The sequence below is a fragment of the Neomonachus schauinslandi genome, chromosome 4, assembly GCF_002201575.2.
Source record: "Neomonachus schauinslandi chromosome 4, ASM220157v2, whole genome shotgun sequence".
Lineage (NCBI taxonomy): Eukaryota > Metazoa > Chordata > Mammalia > Carnivora > Phocidae > Neomonachus > Neomonachus schauinslandi.
This window is the reverse complement of record NC_058406.1, coordinates 89,958,947-89,981,677: the sequence shown is the minus strand read 5'-3', so window position 1 is coordinate 89,981,677 and position 22,731 is coordinate 89,958,947. Positions and strand designations below refer to the sequence as shown.

Sequence of the window (22,731 nt, the reverse complement as noted above, 5' to 3'; positions counted from 1 at the left end):
AGCAGGGAGCCCGATGCGGGGCTCGATCCCAGGACCCTGGGATCATGACCTGAGCCGAAGGCAGACGCTTAATGACTGAGCCACCCAGGCGCCCCTACTTTAGCAACTTTTTTAAAAAAAATTTTTATTTATTTATTTGAGAGAGAGAGAGAATGAGAGAGAGCACATGAGAGGGGGGAGGGTCAGAGGGAGAAGCAGACTCCCTGCCGAGCAGGGAGCCCGATGCGGGACTCGATCCCGGGACTCCAGGATCATGACCTGAGCCGAAGGCAGACGCTTAACCAACTGAGCCACCCAGGCGCCATACTTTAGCAATTTTTAAGTATATAGTACAGTGTTGTTATCTATAATCATAATACTGTGCATTAGATCCCCAGAACTTACTCATCTTCTAACTGTAAGTTTGTACTCTCTGACCAACTTCTCCCCATATCCCCGAACCCCCAGCAGTCCTTCAATTTTCTACAAATCTTACAGCCTATCTCTCCTTCATTCAATTATACAGTACAGGTTTAAGCACTTATATGCCTCAAATTGAGATTATAGTTTCCTAAAAACTGCTCTAGACTTCTCTAAGAGTTTTATTGGCATGTTCTTAGTCACAGTCTTTGGATATTTCCTCCATCCCCCAGATCCAATAATCAGACAGTGTTGATTGTTCTTTCTGGTGACTGCCACTATCCCCAACATTGCCTTGATTCTCATCATCTCTCACTGAACTACTGCAATAGTCACCTACCTGGATTTCCTGCTTTCTACCTCCAACCCCTTTGCCATTTCAATCCATTTTTTCACACTGCTGTCAGTTATCTTCCTGAAGCACAATTTGTTTATATCAAAGCCCACCTCGAAATTCCTTCAAGTGCTCACTCCTGCCTACAAAATAAAATCTAGATTTTACTATTCAACATCCTCTACCAAGTAGCCTCTGACTACTCTCTAAGTTGATCTTCCACCAGTCCAAATGCTAGCCAAAAAACGACTTCTTAATACCAACTACTCTGCTTTGCTCATTCTTTCTCCTAAATGCAAAAGGAAATGGATTTAAAACTAATACCAAAGAGAAAATGAAAACATCGAAGGGAAAATGAGAGTAGAGCTAACTTAGTGTACAGCATCAGCAATGTGGAAGGTATACTTGCACAACTCTCTTAAATCACACAGAAACTATTAATAAACCTGGCGACAATACAAGAGAAACTGGTTTGTCTGGAAAATAGGAAATCATCTATGAATAACAGTTGTTGTTTTCTTTTAAGATTTTATTTATTTATTTGACAGAGACCCAGCGAGAGAGGGAACACAAGCAGGGAGAGTTGGAGAGGGAGAAGCAGGCTTCCCGCTGAGCAGGGCTCGATCCCAGGACCCTGGGATCATGACCTGAGCCAAAGGCAGACGCTTAACGACTGAGCCACCCAGGCACCCCTAAATAACAGTTTTTATGGAAACCAAAAAGCCTAGCAATGTGTAAATCATAAAGAAGGAAGTAAGAGGGGAAAAATACCAGTACTAACGACAATCTCAACATGGATCTGGAAAAAGGTACCCTTCTCTCTTTATCTGCTCTTATCTAAATCCAGGTCTCAAATTCAGCTCCCTTTTCTGTGATTTATACGTATGTATCTCCACCTGCTCACTAGATACCGCAGCTTTCACTTAACACTATGTTCTAAATCTAAACTATTTTTTTCCCTCCAAAACTGTTCCTTCTCTTTCCCTTTACCAATAAACAGCATCAGGTCTCCTAGACTTGAATCCTACTATAGGATGACTCTCCCCCAGCTTAAATCTTATTTATTCTATCTCCAGAATCTTTGTCATACTCTCCATCCATCTTCTATCTCCTTTGCCACATTTTGGCCTTCTTTCTTGGACCAACACCATAACAGTACCAGTCTCTTTGCCTCCCACTCCAATTTATCACCCAAGTGCACATCCTCTTCTAACGTCTATGAGGTTTTTTTCTAATAATCAAATTATTACAAAAATGGAATCAACACATATATATTACTCCGTCACTTGCTTGTTTTCACTAAATATACATTACAGATACCCTTTATACAGAATATAAGCACATAGATACAAATCTTCTCTTTGATAGCTATATTACATTCCTTAGTACAGGTACACCATAACTTATTCAATTATTCTCCTATATGACAAGTAGTCATCCTGGTTCCATTTTTGCCACATTATATAATGTTGCAATGAAGATCTTTATACATATATCTTTTTTTTTTTTTTAACACTTTATTTATTTGAGGGCGCCTCAGTCAGTTAAGCATACGCCTTCAGCTCAGGTCATGATTCCAGGGTCCTGGGATTGAGTCCCACACTGGGCTCCCTGCTCACCAAGGAGTCTGCTTCTCCCTCTACCCCTCCCTCTGCTGTGCACGCTCTCTCTAATAAATAAAATCTTTTTTAAAAAAGACTTTGAGAGAGAGAGGAGAGAGAGAGAGTTCATGTACTAGAAGGCGGAGGAGCAGAGGGACAAGCAGACTCTCTGCTGAGCACGGAGACCATCTCAGGGCTCCATCCCACAACCCCGAGATCATGACCCAAGCCGAAGTCAGATGCTTAACCAACTGAGCCACCCAGGCACCCCTATACATATATCTTTATTTACCATTACTTTTATTTCTGAAGGCGAAGTTCCCATAAGTGAGATTGCTGGCATCAAAAGATACGTGTCTCTTATTTTACTGTATGTTGCCAAATGCTTTCTCAAAATGCTTTTTAACCATTCACATTCCCACCAGCAAGCTTCCCAATTACAGCATATCAATCTGATGGGTCAAAAAAAGGAATTAGTCTTGATTTCCATTTCCACTAAAAAACAATCAATTCAATGTCCTAATCTGCAAAACAACTGTTTCCATCCTTTAGTGCTCTATTGAGTCATTATCTTCTATTTATCAATTTGCAGAAACTCTGTATATTAACCCTTTCTTCCTATGTGTGGTCAATATTTTCTTCAAATCTATAGGTTTAGCTGGTGTCTTCTACCATATAGGAATTTACAATTTTTATTTAATCAAGTCTTTTTTTAAAAAAAAAATGGGATTTGGGTTACCAGTTAGTTTTTTCAAAAGTCTAACTCCTGCTAGCCTGTACTTTCTCCAGATTTTATTGTTTTACTTTTTACACTTTAGATCTCTAATACATATGGAATTCATTTTAACTTGCTAAAGCTGGACTAAAACCATGCCTAAGCAAATAACAAGGAGCAAAGAATCATGCTAAGCAGATGTCAGAGCAAAATGCCTTAAGACACAAATGATTTGTAAAATGTCATTAGACAATGAAAACCTAATAATAAATATTTATGACCTAAACAAAACAACACAAAAGAAAAACTATGGCATAAGAGAAAACTATGAGGAATGCAAGTTGTCAGGATGCCTGGGTGGCTCAGTTGGTTAAACGTCTGACTGCCTTCAGCTCAGGTCATGATCCTGGGGTCCTGGAATCGAGCCTTGAATGGGGCTCCCTGCTCAGTGGGGAGCCTGTTCCTCCCTCTGCCTGCCACTACCCCTGCTTGTGCACATGCTCTCTCTCTCTGACAAATAAATCTTTAAAAAAAAAAAAAAAGGAATGCAAGTGGAAATAAAGAAAATATAACAAAATGAAGATCTAAAAATGGAATCATAAAGAATTCAAGCTAAAAAATCTTAAAGAACATGTAATCCAAACTCCTCATTCTTTAGGCTGGGAAAGGTAAGTATAATCTGGAGTGGAAACCAAGTCTTCTCTTAGTCCAATGAGGAGAAATAATAAACTAGTCTTTTATAAGTAATGCATAATGACAATGTGTTTGAAAAATCAAAAAGCCAAGAGTCAAAAGCAGACTTGTAGGCCATAAAGAAATGTACATTCTCAGAAAACTTATACGTGTTACTAAATTCCTAATTAGGATTCCAGCAGATTCTGCTGACCTGTGGCCTAAGTTATTTAGTGAACAGGTAAGAATTTTTTTTTTTTTAAATAGGCTCCAGGCCCAGCATGGAACCCAACGCAGGGCTTGAACTCATGACCCTGAGATGAAGACCTGGGCTGAGATCAAGAGTCAGATCTTAACTGAATGAGCCACCCAGGCATCCCAGGTAAGAATCTTTATAAAGGTAAATCCAGGGGCCTGGGGCAGGAACAAATGCAATACTCATTATTAGTCAGCTGAATAAAACAGATTGAACTGCACATGGGAAAAACCACTTAGGGCTTTCAAGGTACACTGTTTAAAAACTGTATGAAAGTAGAACATATGAAAACTGAGGACTACTTTAGACCAACTAAATGTATACAAAGGCAAATATCAAAGTGCTAATATTTCTAGGTAGCGACTTAGTAATTTCTGTATTTAGTTCTGTAAAGAAAACACTTAACAGTGTAAGGTCTGGAGGGTTTCTCTCTTAAATATAAAGGTGTAAAAATAAAAAGCTACTGTTAACAAAATTATTTAATGGCAATATAAGTCAGAATAGTAATTATTCTGGGGAAGAGGGTAGGATTTGGACTGGGAAGGGTTATGGGGTACTTGGAAACATTCTCTATCGTGATCTAGGTGGTAGTTACGTGGATAAAAATTCATCCAGCTGTACACTTAGCATTAGCACACTTTACCATATGCTTAATGAAATCTTAGAGTCATTTCCCTTCAAAACAGAAATAAGAAAACAACTTCCTTTCAGCATTGTTTCAACAGAATCTCAAAAATGCTAGTGATTTTTTTTTTTGCTAATGACTGATATTTGAGAGAAAAAAAATTTTCCTTTTTAATGGTTCTTCACTATGTCTAAACTATTTAGCTCCAACCTACCTTTTAGTCTTCATCACCCTATTCCTTGCAAAAGGAATTGTTCCCTCTCCCATAAAAATTGTACTTTTTTGGGGCACCTGGGTGGTTCAGTCATTAAGCGTCTGCCTTCGGCTCAGGTCATGATCCCAGGGTCTTGGGATCGAGCCGAGCCCTGCATCGGGCTCCCTGCTCAACGGGAAGCCCGCTTCTCCCTCTCCCTCTGCCTACTGCTTGTGTTCCCTCTCTCGCTCTCTCTCTGTGTCAAATAAATAAATAAAATCTTTAAAAAAAAAAAAATTGTACTTTTTCATGTTAGGCCATGGTTCAGATTTCCCTCTGTCTGGCAAAATCCTACTATATTTCAATTGCACTTCCTCTTTGTGGAGTCTTCCTTGACTGACTCCCAGAGAGGAAATGATTCCTTTTTTTTTCTCTTCTCCCACGAAACCTTTTTGCACTAATATAGCACGTGCTACTTGTGTGCCATCACCTCCCACTGAACTGTGAATTCCAGGAAGTCAAGATATATGCACCTAAAATAGTGTGCAGCATAGATACTCAATTAATACTGATTAATATGACTGTGCAAATATCCAAAAATTAAAAGAATACAATTTTGCTTGATAAGATAAACTTAAAATGACCAGAATAAAAATATACATAAAACAAAAACAATTGATTAAAACAGAAATATATTTTATACGTCCTTACATTTGCATGGAAAACTTGTAGAAGAATTTGTAAGAAACCTAAGAGTGGCTGTATCTGGAAAGGGAGGCTGGGACAATCTTCTGCTATCAAAATTTTTTTGCCACATCAAGGTATTTAGACACTTAAAAATGTTAATAGCAAAGATTAAGAAATAGCATGGAAAATGCTATGTCAGTATTAGGCATTTAAAAAAAGGAAGTCACTGATATCATAAATTCTTTTATGTTGTGACTTAAAACATCTATTAGATTTGCATATAAATGTTATGTTGTTTTCCTAAGGGATAAATAGAGGTTTTAGGCTGATCTTTGAAAATATTTCTCCGTAAAAAACATTTTGTGTGTGTGGATAATTTTTACTAGTAATAAATTACAAGATAATTTTGAAAAATAAAAAAATAAGTAAAAAAAGGAAGTCACAGAATGACGAATAAGAAAAAATATATCTGTAGCTATATAAGGACTAAAAGGAAAATGTGAAAAAGGGGAAAAGCTTATGATTAAACGTGTAAAGGACTGGCTTAAATACATTCCGATTACTTTTATTTGTAATTTTTCTAGATCAACTTTCTCTTAACATTTCCTATAAAATAAGTGCTATGAATCACAGACATCAGACTACTATTTACAGACAAGAAAAAAAGACTGCGTTAAGGAAAAAAAAAATGCCACAGGTGGCTTAAGCTTGCTTGGCGGTTGATTTAATTACTCGTTTTGCTGCTTTTTTTTTTTTTTTTGCTGCTTTATTTTTTAAATAAACTTCATCAAATTTTTATTTAAAACCTTTTATCAGGGGGCGCCTGGGTGGCTCAGTCGTTAAGCGTCTGCCTTCGACTCAGGTCATGGTCCTAGGGTCCTGGGATAGAGCCCCGCATCGGGCTCCCCGCTCGGCGGAAGGCCTACTTCTCCCTCTCCCACTCCCCCCTGCTTGTGTTCCCTCTCTTGCTGTATCTATCTCTGTCAAATGAATAAATAAAAGCTTAATAAATAAATAAATAAAACCTTTTATCAGTGATATTTTTGCTACTGCTTTCCTGTAGCAAAAAGTTTCAAATGAGCAATACCAAGCATCAGAAACTAACTGATTTTAAGTACGGATATTAGTTTTGTAAATAAATATAGCCTTTGCACTCAAAATAGTAAAGCCTTTTTTTAAAAAAGTGTTTTTAAGACAGTCCCTAAAGGCTGATCCCTTCTCATGGTTTCGGTCTCAGCTCAAATGTCACCTACTCAGAGAAACCTTTCCTGATCCATCTAGTTAAAGTAGCCCCCCGCATATATAGATCACAAACTGAAATGTTTATTTTTTGTTTACCTTTTTATTTCTTATTATTCCCTACTTGAATGCAAGCTTCGAGAAGGCTGGGAACTTGTCTGCCTTCTATTGCTGTATTCCCATAGGAATTCAGTAGTATTTATTGAATAAATGGGGAAAACTTTGGGTAGCAAAAAAATGGAGAAAATTATAAAGCTAATCTACTGTTTACTGTTAACAAGCATTTGCATTTTGCTAGAGCCTGTTTGGAATTTAAAGCTCTAAAAGACACAATAGTGGACCCAACTTTAAAAAGCTTATCAAGACACATTAGGCAGTAGTAAAAAGTGCCATTTGAGAAGGATAAACCAAATGCTACAGAAATATAAGAGGCTGGGTTAAAATAAGAAGCCATTATGGAGATAGTAGCCCCATCTGAGCCAAGACTTGAAGGCTAGCTAAAATTTGGATAGGTGAAGAACAGGCATAAGGGGAGCATTCTTGACCGAAATTGGCATAAAGATGGAGAAGATTTCAAGAAGAGTCAACAGTATAGACTAGTTGAACATCAAGAGCATACAAGGGAAAGGTAAATAAGGTAGGTTAAGGTCAGGTTATAAGTCTTCAAAAGCAGACTAAGTATTTGAAATCATCTCTAGACAACAGGAGAGGTCTCTCTCCACAGGTCTTCAAGCAGGAGATCAGCATGATCACAGCACTGCACTGTTAGAAGAATTCTGGCAGCTACTGGCCAGATAGACTGAGAACAAGGGCTTGGAGGGTTAGTTAGGAGGCAGAGGCTATTGCAAAAGACTGGGCATAAGATAAGCCTCCGAACTAAGGTTTAAATTAAACATTATAGAAAATCACAGACACGTGACATGTTAACTCTGCAGCCAGAAAGATCTGGGTGTGAATACTAAGTCTATATTTAATAGCTCTTTCAGGTTTCTAAAAAATAGCTTTATTGAGATAATTTGTATACCATGTAATTCACCCAAAGTGTACAATTAAATAGCTTTTAGTATACTCAGAGTTGTGCATCCACCACCATAATCAATTTTAGAACCTTTTCATTACTCCAAAAGGAAACCATCCCCTTAGCCATCATCCCTGAGTCTCCCCATCTGCTCCTCCCCCCAGACATACACAGCTGCTAATCTACTTTCTGTCTCTATATATTTCTCAATTATGGACATTTAATGTAAATGGAGTTATACAATATGTGGTTATTTGTGCATGGCTTCTTTCATCTGGCACAACTTTTTCAAGATTCCTCAATATTGTCGCATCTATCAGTACTTCATTTCTTTTTATTGCCTAATAGTCCTTGTCATTTACCTATTCATCAATCCATAGGTATTTGGGTTGTTTGATTTTTTTTGGCTATTATGAATAATACAGCTATGGTAATAGCTGTATCAGTTTTAACATATATGAAATAAAGATAATAATTCTTACCAAATTTTAATAGATGTAAAGAATAATGCCTGGCACAGAATAAATGTTCAAGAAATAGTAGTTTCCTTCTCCCTACATTTTGGGTAAATTGAAGGTTAAGTTATTTAGCTTTCTACCATGACCTAACTGTATTATCTTCAATCTAACAAAACCCTTCCCTAGTCAAATGTAGGATTCCCCTACCTCTTAGGAGATTCCTTCATCATTTCTTACAGACTCCATCATCTTTTGCTAACAGAACTCAGAGTCCCTCTTCTGTGTCTCTACTTTACTACCAAATGCTGAATGAATGTCATCTTGTTTTTTAGTTATGTTTCTATTTATACAAAGATTCAAAGAACTATTTTTTAACCGTGATATTTCTTTCCTTCCTTTCAGTCTCCCGTCTTATCTTACACTCCATCTGACATCCTGGTGCAATCTCAAGTTAACAGCACTAGACGGAAATTTTGTTATCTCTAAACTCTCCCTCTTGCCCAGTTTCCACACTATCAAAACTGATGTTACTATCATTAACTGTTTTTTTCTTATAAATGCTGATGTTAAGGAGCATATATATCTTGGAAATTATTTATACAATGCAATTCACTACCCATTTTCTTATAAATGCACTTAAATACCATTGTGATCGAAAAATATTACCAAATCTTAAGTCACCCATGCAAATCTTAAAAAACAGAATGCCAAACTTATAATTATCAAATTTTTAAAAACATGTTATCATAACTTATTTTCCCCCTTCTATTATACGGTCGTTTTTAGTATCTAGTATGTTCAGCAATATGCCAGTTACTGATTTGGTTTTAATTTTACACAAGGAACTCTGTAACTCCCAGAATTTTGTTAACTCAAGTCACTTCTATCCTTTGCTTAACAAGCTAGAGTCAGAAATACTAATTAGATGTTACTCCCTTTTCCACTACTAGGCCATAATTAATTTGAACTCAGCAAGCCCAACAATGATGGTTCCTCCTGTTTGGTGGTTTCATTCCTTCTCTAACCTGGCAGACCTCGGTTTGGAGCGATTTTTATGAAATCGTAGATGATAAGGCAGAAGAGCAAAACATCAGTAACTAACAAGCAGTAAGTAGTACAGTCCTAACAGCAGGGAGTGGCCCGGAGAGTGTAGAGAGAGAAGTGAAGGTACAGCTTTTGTCCCGAGATTTAATCATTCAAATGGTTCTTTCTCAAGAACTCTTTAGAAAATGGGCTCCTCTAGGAATACAGGAATAAGGATCTATTTAACAGAAAGGTTTTGTTTTTCTTTTAGAGGACACCGAAAAGTGTAGTTATAAAACGCTGCTTGGTACTAAAACGAATGTGCAGAATAAGCAGTCTTTGGAAACAAGTGTGGGGAGAAGGGGAGGGGCGGGTTACAGAAACAGTGCACAGACTGTCCGGGGTGGAGAGACATCACCGACTGGTGGGGCTCCGGGCGGAGCCGAGGAGCGTAGGGAGCACCGCCGAAGACAGGCACAAGGGCCGCGGGAGAAAAAGCCAGGCTAGGGGCCGCCGCTCACCCAGGGCGGGGCCTCGGGGCCCAAGCCAGGCCGAGGCGAGGGGGTGCCCCAGGAGAGGAGGAAGGCCACTTGCTCCCGCACCCTGCCCATCCCTGGTGCTGGCAAGAAAGAGGGGTGGGAAGGAAAGCAAGAAAAAGTCCTAACAGGGACGCAGGTCCCAAAGCAACAAGTGCCCGCGGCGGCTCCCCAAGAGACTGCTGGTCCGGGGCAGGAAAGCAAGGCACGGTGCGGCGGCCTCCTGGCCTTCCCTCTCTCAGCCCCTGCCCCACCGCACTCACTCTGCCACACGACGCTCTTCAGCCCCCGTTCCGTCACCGGCGGCGCCATCTTCCCAACACTGCAGAAGAGCAGCGGCCGCCTCCCACCCGCAACCTACTTTAGCAGGGAGAAAGAAACTAGGGTGGCTCCGCCCCCACTCAGAGGCCTCGCCCTCCGGTGACGACACGCGCGACTGCGTGGGGATTTCCGCCCACCCCTGGACGGAGGCTGCGCAGTGAGGGCGAAATCTGCCTGGGCAGTCGTGCGCCCCCTAACGGAAGGCTCGGTCAAGCAGAAGTTCGTCGACCTGTGAGGTCAAAAAGCGCAATGGTGCCTGTGGGTTGAGCGATAACGCGATGTTAGAAATTCCGAATTCAAGCATACAGTACTTGAAGAAGTACTTCCTTCTCTTTGCAAAAGAAGTCTCCACTTTGCGAAGCCATTCATAATACACTCAGTAGCCAGCTCAACTATCGAATAGAAAATTTATCCCTTAAAGGTTTTTTTATTCATTTTTCGAGGACATAATAATTGTAGAGAACTCTGAGGTCCCCTTCCGTGTGCCCCGAACTATGCAAGACTTTCAGGGCACTCAAATCAATGAAAGACCCACTTCTGAAGAATTTTAAATCTCCTTTGAGATCTCCATTCCTGGCATGTTGAGGGTAGTCAAAAGTTGATTCAAAAAGTAAATGCCTTGGGATGCCTGGGTGGTTTAGTAGGTCAAGCCTCTGTCTTGGGCTCAGGTCATGATCTTAGGGTCCTGGGATCGAGTCCCACTTCCCCTGTGTGTGTGCGCATTCGTGCTCTCTCACTAACAAGTAAGGGGAAAAAAATTTTTTTTTAAGAAATTTTTGGCACTGAGGTATTTCCTGAGAGGGTTCTTTTGAGGTGAAATCAAAGTAATCAATCACAAAATAAATCAGTTTAGTTGCTGAGAGCCCCACTGTGACATAGCCATCATATACATTCAGAAAGTAGACTTTCCTGCAGATTTGCAAAGAACCAATAGTCTTAATAGGAAAGTGGAAATGGTTAGTTACTATACTCGTAATAATAATGGCTAATATTTACTGAGTGCTATTATATGCAAGGTATCCTGGTAAGTGGATCATCTCACTGATCTCAAAGCAACCCTTAAAGACAGGGAAACTGATACTCAGCTTGTGGTGCAGTGAGGACTAGGATAAGGCATAAGCTACACAGAAAGCAATAGAGTAGTCTATGGGATAATTTGCAATATATGCTCTGTAGGAGAGAAAAGGAGAATGAAGAATAAAAGCAGCCATAAAATGGGTTCAAGCACAACCTGTGGCATTAATGGTTTTTCCATTCATGGATTATATGGGAATGGAAGCTGGAACCCTGGCCTCTTAAACCTACATTAAATGGACTCAGCTGCTCGAATCTTAAAACAGAGTTTGTTGCATCAGAGAGCACCACAGAGTAGGGCTGAGTTTAATTCACTTTTGTTCTTAAACACCAGTATATGAATAGGAGCTGAACCAGCCAGGTTTGAGAAACTTAAAAGGTTTGCATTGGTGACCTCTTCCCTGAAGCAAAATTTTAGGCTAAGAAGTGTTAAAAGATAAACTGGGGCATATTAAACATTTTAAGAATTTGAACAGAACCTGATTTTAATTTAGTAGCACCAAACCTGAAGTGGTTAGGAGCACTCTGTCAGGATCTCAAGGAAAGACCTTCATAAAGAAGAGATAGAAGGAAAGCAAGGATATTATTTGATTGGCTATAGCTTAAGGGTTTCCATATTTGAGAAAGCCTATTTGGCTGTTTGGTTGTCCTTAGATTCTGATTTTTTTTTTCTTAAGACTTTATTTATTTGAGAGAGAGAGAGAGAGAGCAAGCGTGAGCACAAGTAGGGGGAGGGAAAGCAAGAAGCACACTCTCCTGTTAAGCAGGGAGCCTGACGCGGGGCTTGATCCCAGGACCCTGGGATCATGACATAAGCTGAAGGTAGATGCTTAACCGAGCCACCCAGGAGCCCCAGATTTTGATTTCTTAACCTTGAGACACTCTAGGCTTAGGTTTTGGTTTGCTTACACAGGCTGCTAAGACATTAGAACCACCTCAGTTTAATGGCCTCTTTGTTTAATTTAACAGAAGATAGAGGGCTGTGACATGTGAGGAAAGATTGGTGAGAAGATCTGGAGGGCTCTATGAGGTTCAGAGTGGGTCCATGCCATGTGAGAGCAACCATGAACTGGGGCAGCATTCTGGGCTGTGGTGCAGGGCCCATGTGAGACTGTGCTGAGCCCACTTGCCAGCAGGTGTTCTCTCCAAATAGAGCTATGTCCATGGCTGACTGGAATGGCCAAAGAGCCAAGGGCTAAGGCCAAATGAAGGTCAGAATCCCTGGTTCTAGGACACTAGGGAGCTGGGACCATTACACCTATACCTTATGAAGACAGAAAATGAAATGACCATTTACTTTACCCAGGCATCTGAGGCTGGGCTGTTTTGGTCAGAATTCCACAGAAGACAAGATGGTCGACACTGGGTGAACATAAAACCAAAACATGGATGTAGCACATGTGCTTCTAGGTGATTTCCACATACTCAGTTCATTTTCAGAACAACTTTATGAGCTAGATAATATTATTCTTTTATACAGATAAGAAATATGAGACTCAGAAAAGTCAAGTAACTCACTCATGTTTACACAGCTAACCGGTTGAAACAAAATTCTCAAGGGGCCAAGTAAATATGTAGCATTGATGAGACCTACTAATCCATGATATTTTTATGGAGACTATTTCTCTGGATTATCATGATTAAGTCATCAGTTATTAATGAAGAAGACCTGGGAATAAGATGGTGAGTGAGTGATCTGCCCTAACTTAAGAGCTTTTGGTTATTATGATTAGTTTTCTTTTTTCAAATTCTTTCCCAACATCATAGGCAGATGTTTTGCCTCTGACCAGTGTTGTTGGATTTTACCTTACATTCTGCCATGTCATGTTCAGGAGACTCAAATTCCTTGTTCAATTTGCCTAGGCAAACAAACTAGAAGAGACAGACAGCTCAGGGAGTTTATACAAAATTAGTGGAGCAAGGGAGGGTATGCAATATGCTACAACGGAAAGGGCAATGGTCTTGGAGCCATTCCAACGTCTGACATGATTTATTTAACTTCTGAATCTCAGTTTTCACATCTGTAAAATGGCAATCAGTGTTTTCATCTTGTTGGGCGGTATGAGGTTTTATCATAGTTAACACATAAATGCAATGAAACTGAAGTATTTAGGGGCGCCTGGGTGGCTCAGATGGTTAAGCGTCTGCCTTCGGCTCAGGTCATGATCCCAGGGTCCTGGGATCGAGTCCCGCGTCGGGCTCCCGGCTCAGCGGGGAGCCTGCTTCTCCCTCTGACCCTCTTCCCTCTCATGCTGTTTCTCTCTCGCTCGCTCTCTAAAAAATAAATAAAATCTTTAAAAAAAAAAAAAAAAGAAACTGAAGTATTTGAAGTCACACTGCTACTAAGAGGCAGAGCCAGGATTTTAGGTTGTGGACCTGTATCTTTGTGAAGCTAAGGCACACATTTGTTCCACTGTAACACACTGCCACCTTGGAATCTAGCCTTCAGGGGCATGAGCCACAGCTGTATCCCATGTGATCCAAGTCAAACTTCCAAGCCCAGAGGGCCTTTCTGTGTCATTCCCTGGCACCTGGAGGCACTTCACCCACCTCATTCCTCTGTCTTGGTTTGACTCTTTAGGGTAAGGAGCTCCATTTCAGAAAGGTGAGTCTGCACAGTCATGTCTTCTTCTTATGGGTTGGGGCCCACGTGTCACTTGGCAAGTTTGTTAAAACTAGATTCCCAAGCCTGGTCCCAGATGTACTGAATTAGAATCTCCAGAGGTGATGTCTGGAAATCCCTATTAAGCAATGAGTTCTCTAAGTGATGTAGATGCACCTAATTCAGCTCCTGTTCATATACTGGTGTTTAAGAACAAAAGTGAATTAAACTCAGCCCTACTCTGTGGTGCTCTCTGATGCAACAAACTCTGTTTTTCCTACTCACACTATTTTTTAAAAAAGATTTAATTAATTTATTTATTTATTGGACAGAGAAAGAGAGACAAAGAGCATAAGCAGGAGGAGCAACAGAGGGAGAGGAAGAAACAGGCTCCCATGCTGAGCAGGGAGCGTGATGCGGAGACTCAATACCAGGACCCCAGGATCATGACCTGAGCCGAAGGCAGACACTTAACTGGCTGAGGCACCCAGGTGCCCCTACTCACACTATTTTTTAATAAGCCTTCAAAGGACAAACATTTTTCTAGGTACAACAGATTTATATTATATATCATTGTCTTTCCTCTCCAAAGATGAAAATAATGCAGTGTGAGTGGGGGATGTGACCAACAAGATTGATGGTCCTCCCCGCAAAAGATGTGTGCATGTCAGTCTGCCACTGAGGAAGGCTTTGCCTTGGCTGTCCCTCCATTGACGTCTTTGCTCACTCACAACCTTGACTGCAATCCTTCCAGCAACAGGCCAGCAGCTCTGCTTGCCCAGATGCTCACGCAGAGGTAACATCACATGATGCTCTGGTTTGGCGAACACTACAAAGGCTGTCCTGGAAGCTGCTTTCTCCAACCCACGCCGAGGTCCCGCTGGAGGTGTGTCTTGAGATGAGCCGGGTCTCCGCGTGGTGGCTTGATTTCAAGCTCTCCGGGAGTGAACATTTGCAGCCCTTGAATGGCAAGAAGGCTGCATGGCAAGTGCCGATGTCCATGAAATAGCTATGAAGTGCATGTGTGGAAGTCTGTGTGGTGTTTGGATATGAAATCTGAGAGACAGTTTCTGCGAAGCAGACCTTTTTACGTTTCCAGAACTTTTCCAGTGTGCGAGCTCACTGTGGCGGTCTTCCAGAGCACTTTCGGGATTAATTTCTCTACTGAGTCATCTCCATAGCAGATCTTGAACTCCTGTGCAGGTGAGGACACACTTGACCTTGCCTGCCTTCAGGAAGTGGAGTCAGAGTTGTCCTTCCAGAGGCCAAGAGAGCTTATTCTACCCTAGAGACATTGTTGTATTCTAATAGAGCTTTCCCCCTCTAATCACACTAACAAGTGAATCAACCCTGCAAAAGATATGGGAAGAATTTTTTAAAAACAAAGCCAAAAAACTTTGCCTTTGACTCATACTCTTTCAATTTAAGTTACTCACTAGGTTAAGCCTCTGTTTTTATCGGTGGCTCACTGTGTCATTCTGGGCATTTCTTTTCCCTCTGTAAATCACTGAAAGGGCAAGGAAAGGGAAGAAGCCACAAGATACATTAAATACACAGACATTTTCTTAAAAAGTCCTCAAATGTCTCTGAGAGTTAGCTTGGTGTTTTGATTTGAATTGCTGTTTTTGTAGCACTTCATGGCAAGAAAACAGGAAATTAAGACAATCTGAACTATTCAAAGGGCAAGAAGAAACTGACCAGTAGGTTCCAACTAACCAGGGTGCTTTAGGAAATGACCCCACCCACAGGCTCTTAGAGCTCAGACTGCCTACTCAGGACAAAGAATTTCCTCTCTATCCCCAGGCCAATTTGTTGTGTTCTCAGACAGCTCCCACGTTTTACTGATTCAAGGGGCTGTGTAGGGACAACATAATAACCCCATTTAACTGCTGAGGTAGTTCTGGGGAGGAAATTCCCCTGCAAGTGCAGGTGAGGCTGGATGCTGAGGACAAAGAATGCCTCCACGGAGTGATGTCAGGCTACCTCCTGTTAGAGCCCCCTTGCCTCAGGGAGATTGTTTTCCCTTTCTTTTCCAACCTGAATCAAATTTCCAGCATCGTAGTAGCTTCTTTGAATTAGGGCTGTGGTTCTCAAACGTTAGCGTGCATCAGAATCACTCAGAGGGCTTGTTAAAACAAAGATTGCTGGGCCCCAAGCCTGGAATTTCTGACTCATCACTCATTAGGTCTATGGTGCAGCCCCACAAATTGTATTTCTAAGAGGTTCCCAGATGTTGCTCATGCTGTTGGCCCTGGGACCATGCTTTGAGAACCAATGAATTAGGGTATTATGAGAACTGAGGTTACAATGCAAATATCTTTTAGAAGTAGCAACTTAAAATGTTAATAACTGGCACATAATAGAGCATGAGATAAGCTTAAATGGATCCTGAATTAATAATAACTACCATTTATTAAGTGCTTTCTAGGGACGCCTAGGTGGCTCAGTCGTTGAGCGTCTGCCTTATCCCACCTCAACAGGCCTGGGCATCTTCATTTTTTAAAAGTAATCTCTACACCCAACATAGGGCTCAAACTCAGGACCCCAAGATCAAGAGTCGCATGCTCTACCGACTGAGCCAGCCAGGCATCCCTCTACATTCCTTACCAGCTCTCCAAGGGATTCTGATATACATCAAAGTTTGAGAATTAATACCTAAGCAGTATTTCTCAAATTTGAATATGCATATGAATCACCTCAGGATTTAATAAATCAGAGTGGGGCCTAAGATTGCACATTTATAAAACATTTTTCTGAAGATTTTTTTTTAACTAATCTCTACACCCAAGGTGGGGCTTGAACTCACAACCCCTGAGGTCAAGAGTCACATGCTTTTCTGACTGAGCCAGCCAGGTGCCCCCTGAGACTATACATTTTGAACAAGCTTTCTGGTGATGCTGATGAGTAGCAAAGTCTGTGAGTGATGGTTTTCAAGCATTTTTTTTTAAAAGCATTGCAACTCTGTCTTTAACAAAATTTTAGGGAAGGCCTCTATAACACAATACTTGTCTCCTGCCAGGGGCCCCAAGTCACGTCTATTACCCCTCTGCGGCTCAGGGGAACACTGGTTAAATACTGTCCCAATACTGGACAGTTTCCAAAAATGCAGACCCAGGCCTGTGTACGTTTCACTGAAGACCAGGGCTTGTGGTCATGAGTCCTCTGGGAGTTTTATAAAGCAATTTTTTTTTATAATTTAGAAGTTTCCTCAGTTTGTTTTTAATAAGCTAGGCTGGTTTCCCGATAGTCGCTGGAAACAAAAACCTTTTAAAAATGAATGGGGCTTGGGACGCCTGGTGGCTCAGTCAGTTTAAGCGTCTGCCTTCGGCTCAGGTCATGATCCCAGGATCCTGGGATCAGGCCCCACATCTGGCTCCCTGCTCAACAGGGAGCCTGCTTCTCCCTCTGCCTGCCGCTCCCCCTGCTTGTTCTCTCTCTTTCTGACAAATAAATAAAATCTTAAAAAAAAAAAATGAATGGGGCTTGTGCTTATTTCAGACCTGCTGGTGGACAAGAATTGGAAAGCATGTGTCCTGCTATCCTCAGAGAAGCAATGGACCAGGAAAGGAAAGAGAATAAGGCAGTGGAGGGAGACTCCAGACCCAATTCCTGCCAGTGGAAGTGTTGGATGGAGAGCTGGCCCAAACTGGGAGGCTCTCCTGTGGGATTTACTGATAGGAAGACTTCATTTCCACTCCGAGCCTCTGAGGTCAGCCATGTCTGACTGGGAATGTGGTTCTGTGTGTGTGTGTGTGTCCATCCTGTCTGTAGTTTGGGGTTGATAATATTCCCTGGGGGTTTTCCCAAAGCCCCAGACCAAGCAGGTCCCTAGAAGACATGGCAAGGATTCCTCGTGAAGCAGCCCATGCTACTCACTGGGTCAGCACTCACAGCTCCGTGGTCATCCCTGCAGCCATTCCCAGGAGTAGCCTCCATGTGCGGCTAGTAGCCTCCTACCTGAGATCAGTCCTGAGCATAGGACTTAACCTTACTCCAACTCCCCTTTAGCACCCCCATTTCCCCCACGGGGCATATCCACCCTTGCAAACTAGAAGCAGACATGTTGGCTCTTTGCAAGTGTTAACAGATTCCCTCTAACACCTGGCTACTGCAAGTGTGGTCAGACACGCAGCCTCGATGTCACTGGCATCACCTGAACCTTGTTAAAAGTGCAAAGTCTCAGATCCTCCCACACCTACCAAATCAGAATCTAGTTTTAACAAGGCCCCAGGTGACTTGTATGCACAATAAAGTTTGAGAAGGTCTGCTGGAAAGCTGCAGCTCTCCAGCTTGGCTCTGCTTTAGAATCACCTAAGGAGCTTTGAAAAATCCCGATGCCCAGACTTACCCCAGACCAATTAAATAAGATTTTGTGGGGATAAAGACCAGACATCAATTACTTTTAAGCTCTCGAGGTGACTCACTGTCCAGCAGGGCTGGGAACCAGTCTCTGAAGTGAAGGATGAAACAGCTGCCTCTACTGAACCGGATTTACATTCTCCTGTGGGACCCTAGGAGACTGAAAAGACTTCCGACTGCAAAGGAATCCATCTCAACTGGCGGAATCTGAGGGGAGGTATTCTAGTAGGGGAGAAAAGTTGTGGGAGGGGAGGCCAAGAACCTCTCACATCACCGAGTCAGCTTTGATTCCTACTTCATTACATCACCCGAAAGAGCAACAACAAAAATTCTCTTCTATTTTATCCATGAGAAAAATGACTTACCCATTCCAAGTGTACTTCCAGAGCAGGTTACTGGAATGAATAACAACAAAAGCATTTAAAACGTATTAACTGACATACGTAAGATGGTGAAGATATTTTTTTAAAAAGATGGTGAAGATATAACTTAAAGAATAATGGGTTAGTCAACCAAAGAATGAATAAGAACCAGCTTGAGTGATAAGAGGAGATAGCTACCAGCAGTATGACTTGGGGAAGTCACTTCACTTTTCTGTGTTTTAGTCTATCTGTAAAGTGGGAAGAATTAGAACACCAACCTCATAAGGTGGTTACAGGATCAACTGAGTTAGTATACGTAAAGCCCTTAGGCTAGTGCCAGGCACATACCCTCAATAAATAATAGTCATTAGTATCATTTATAGTATTGTCCTAACTATCAAAGGAAGGCATCACTGATATTGAAAAAAGGAAACCCAAAAAACAAAACCAAAAAATTTCCCCCAGACACCTGGTTTTTACCAGAGAGATGGATTCCCTAACTTGAGTCTAGACACCCAATCCTTAACTAAAGTGGAATGATGGCAGCCTTGAGATGGCATCCCACCAGAGGGTATTAGAGCTCTAGCTAACAGGGACTTCTGGTGGCTAACATCTGGCTGTAGGATCATAGGCAAACACAGAAACTCATAAAATATACTGGGTGATAGTTATGTGCTATGTGTCGAGAGTCCAGAGATGACCATTTATTAGGGAAAGTAACACATTTTCAACTCACAGTCATATGGTGTGGTAAAGATGCGGGTCATATGGGGTCATAAAGGAGGGAGCAAGAAGATGAAATCAGCCTCTAGGAATTGGAGAAGACTTCACAGAGGAGAGGAGATTTGTGCTGGTGGAGTTCCCTTGGTGGAGGTGAAATTCCAGGCAAAGAGGAGAGTACTGCATGAGCTCAGAAGCATGATACGGCATGGAATATGTGTGTGGTGAGGGCAGATGTGTGTGAATGATCATGACCTGAGCCAAAGGCAGACACTTAACCGATTGAGCCACCCAGGCACCCCTATTTTTAATTTTTTTAATGTGGGTACTAGAAAATTTAAATCTTTTCTTTTTTAAAGATTTTATTTATTTATCTGACAGAGAGAGAGAGAGCGACAGCAGGAACACAAGCAGGGGGAGTGAAAGAGGGAGAAGCAGGCTTCTCTCCGAGCAGGGAGCCCGACGCAGGGCTCGATCCCAAGACCCCGGGATCATGACCTGAGCCAAAGGCAGACGCTTAATGACTGAGCCACCCAGGCGCCCCATTTAAATCTTTTCATACATGGCTTGCATTAAATATCTATTGCACAATGCAGGTGTAGGAAGACCAACTACAGACAAACTAGGAGGAGCCTTGAATGCCACGCTCAAAGTACTGACTTTTATCCTATTGGGCAATGGAACACTTTGAGGACTCTGAAGCATAGAATAAACACAATCAGATCAGTGTCCTGGAATGACAACTCTGGTAATAGTATGGAGGCTGGCATGAGCTCAGGAAGACAAGTATTCTAGGGTAGAAGTGGTGAGGACCTATCATGTAACTGTAGGTGTAGAAGAGAGAAGAGAATTTGGATTTAAAAGCCATCATGAGGGCTGACTGGGTGGCTCAGTTGGTCTAGCGGCTGCCTTTGGCTCAGGTCATGACCTTAGGGTCCTGGGATTGAGCCCCCCATCGGGCTCCCTGCTCAGCGGGGAGTCTAATTCTCTCTGCCCCTCCCCCTCTTCATCTGCTCTCTCTCTCTCTCTCTCTCTCGCTCTCAAATAAATAAAAAAATCTTTGAAAAAAATAAATAAAAACCATCATGGGGGGTGCTTGGCTGGCTCAGTTGGAAGAGCATGTGACCCTTGAATTTGGAGTTGTGAGTTTGAACCCCATGTTGGGTGCAGAGATTACTTAAAAAGTTAAAAAAAAAACCATCATGAAGTGAACAGGACAGGACTTGGAGACCCCTGAGATATGGAGGGTGAGGGAGAGGGAAGCTGGTTTCCAGCTCTCATACCCGAAACAAGGATGCCGGGAGGAAGATTAGAAATTGCAGGAGAAGATCAGGAGTTCCCTTTGGCCCTGAGGAGTTGAAGTGCCTGGGGCACCTCCAGGTAGAGGTATAGGAATATGAATTTAGGGGTTAGAAGAGAAGTGTTGGGATGCTGGGTGGCTTAGTCGGTTAAGCATCTGCCTTCCGCTCAGGTCATGATCCCAGGTCCTGGGATGGAGCCCTGCATCAGCCTCCCTGCTCAGTGGGGAGTCTGCTTCTCCCTCTGCCCCTCCTCCACTTGTGCTTTCCCTCTCTCTGACAAATAAATAAATGAAGGGTTATAGATAGAGATATGGGAGCCTGGAAACTTTGGTTTTTTCATTTATAAATTGGAGATAATAAAATTTGTTGAACCTAACCATAGAGTTATTTTGAACATTCAATGAGATACCGAATGTGAAAACACTTGATAAACTATAAAACATAATGCAGATATGATGAAGTGCTGTTATTGAGCAAAAGTCTCTTTTTCCTGAAGAGCTGATCCTCACCCCAAGAAGCTATTCCTATCCCTTCCCATAGGGCAGTACTTTGGGCCAGCTTGTCCTGTGGACAAGATAATGAAAAAACAAGGAATCAGAGCATGGCAGCCAAGGGCAGCAAGAACACCAGCAAGAGGAGCTGGCCTGGTTCTGTCCAGGGGCCACTTGCATCTTCTTGTCACCTACACATAATTGGGAATTTTAGATTCTGGTTATCAGTAAAGATTTCTTTTTTTATAAGATTTATTTATTTATTTGAGAGAGAGAAAGAAAGCACGAGTAGGGGGGAAGGGCAGGGGGAGAAGCAGGCTCCCCGCTGAGCAGGGAGCCCGATGTGGGACTCGATCCCAGGACCCCAGGATCATGACCTGAGCTGAAGGCAGATGCCCAACCAACTGAGCCACCCAGGTGCCCCATCAGTAAAGATTTCTGAGCCCATACTTATTCCTCTTCCTGTGATCACCTATAAGATTCTAGGGCCTTATCATCTCTTTTCTTTAAAAATTTTTTTTAGAAATGTATGAAAAAATATATGACTATGCCCTGGGCAAGGTAGCAGAAGGAGCTGGTATACAGAGCAGGAGAACTGCTAATGTTTCTCCACCAGCTCTGGTGACATGGCAGTTGCTGACAGTCTTGTTTTGTGATCACAGACTGCCTGCCCACTCATATTTCCAAACCTAGCTTATGATTTATAAATTCATTTTTTTCCTGATCCTCCGACTTCTCCTCAGTCATAAGTCTGAACTTGTGCAAACAAAGATTCAAGTCTCTTAATTTCCAACATTTCAGGGTGTCTTTCATTATCTCTGAGACTATGTTAAAAATCTATTCCCAAATCTCAAAGCAGAAGATCATTTTAAATCTGCTTTACTATTTAAACAGCAAGCATCTGGTCCACTTTCTGAAAAAGAAAGGGACAGCTGAGAGAGGAGTGTCTCCGAATCACATAAGAAAGCATCACAATTCCAAAGAAGCTTGAGGTCCCCATAGCCAGAATCCACCCGCAGGATGTCAAAAGTTCCCACCTTTTTGACCTTCCTACATAGCAAATAAGTGTGATTGCTCTAAGTCTTAACTCACAGACTGAGTTCAGAGTTAGTTTTAAATAAAGGGTTGTAACTTGATCTACCTGAATATATTTTTTGGGGGCAGAAAGTAAGCTTCAGTCCTGTCTCAGCAACTGGTGAGACCATCACGGTATATACATCCCCACAGGGTATCTCGGTGACATCACAAAAACTGAGGCCAGCGCTTGGGGCACACGTGAAAATGCCTTTGGAACCATGGAGGTCAGTGCTGTAATTGAAAGAGCCCCTGGAGGCTTGCCAGTAGATCCGAATGCCATTAGGGCCCAGCCTGTATAATTTCACTCCCAAAGGGCAGCAGGCACCTGAAGGATAAAAACAAACAGACACAAATCACTTACTCCACCATCAGATAAATGTGGCCCTTATTACTATGGGGAAAGAATATAAATAACCTAAATAATATAGGATTAGAGCATTCTTTGAAGGGGTACTCAGGTTCTTTCCATGATTAGAAATCCATGTGTACTGGTGAGGTGGGCCATGCATTTTTAATAGACAACAGTGGTGAGTCCAAAAGTCCCCACTTGGCAGATACATATTGCATCTCAAACTATGTGAGTCAAATGCACAGGATCCTTGTCTAGAGCTTTCATAGTGCCCTAGTTCCATACGACTTTAGTGGCATTGAATTTAAATTAACTGCAT

At 41.9% G+C, this 22,731-nt stretch overlaps 2 protein-coding genes across 3 annotated transcripts in view; both read right to left on the bottom strand.

The window, feature by feature from the left end:
• STXBP3 (syntaxin binding protein 3) overlaps positions 1–10,133 on the bottom strand; it is a 52,441-nt gene extending 42,308 nt beyond the window's left edge. The window contains exon 1 of one of the 2 annotated variants that reach the window (XM_021690086.2): positions 10,020–10,133. In XM_021690086.2, the coding sequence (XP_021545761.1) occupies positions 10,020–10,068 (49 nt within the window). In that variant the 5' untranslated portion in view covers positions 10,069–10,133. The remainder of the gene's footprint in view (positions 1–10,019) is intronic. The other variant, XM_021690087.2, reaches the window with a different exon arrangement.
• Positions 10,134–15,207: 5,074 nt separating this feature from the next.
• The window catches only part of FNDC7 (fibronectin type III domain containing 7), a 28,084-nt gene continuing 20,560 nt past the window's right edge, over positions 15,208–22,731 (bottom strand). The window contains exons 10-12 of the mRNA XM_021690223.1: positions 22,128–22,388; positions 18,478–18,507; positions 15,208–15,260 (exon numbers count right to left, since the gene is read on the bottom strand). Of these exons, the coding sequence (XP_021545898.1) occupies positions 15,208–15,260; positions 18,478–18,507; positions 22,128–22,388 (344 nt within the window). The remainder of the gene's footprint in view (positions 15,261–18,477; positions 18,508–22,127; positions 22,389–22,731) is intronic.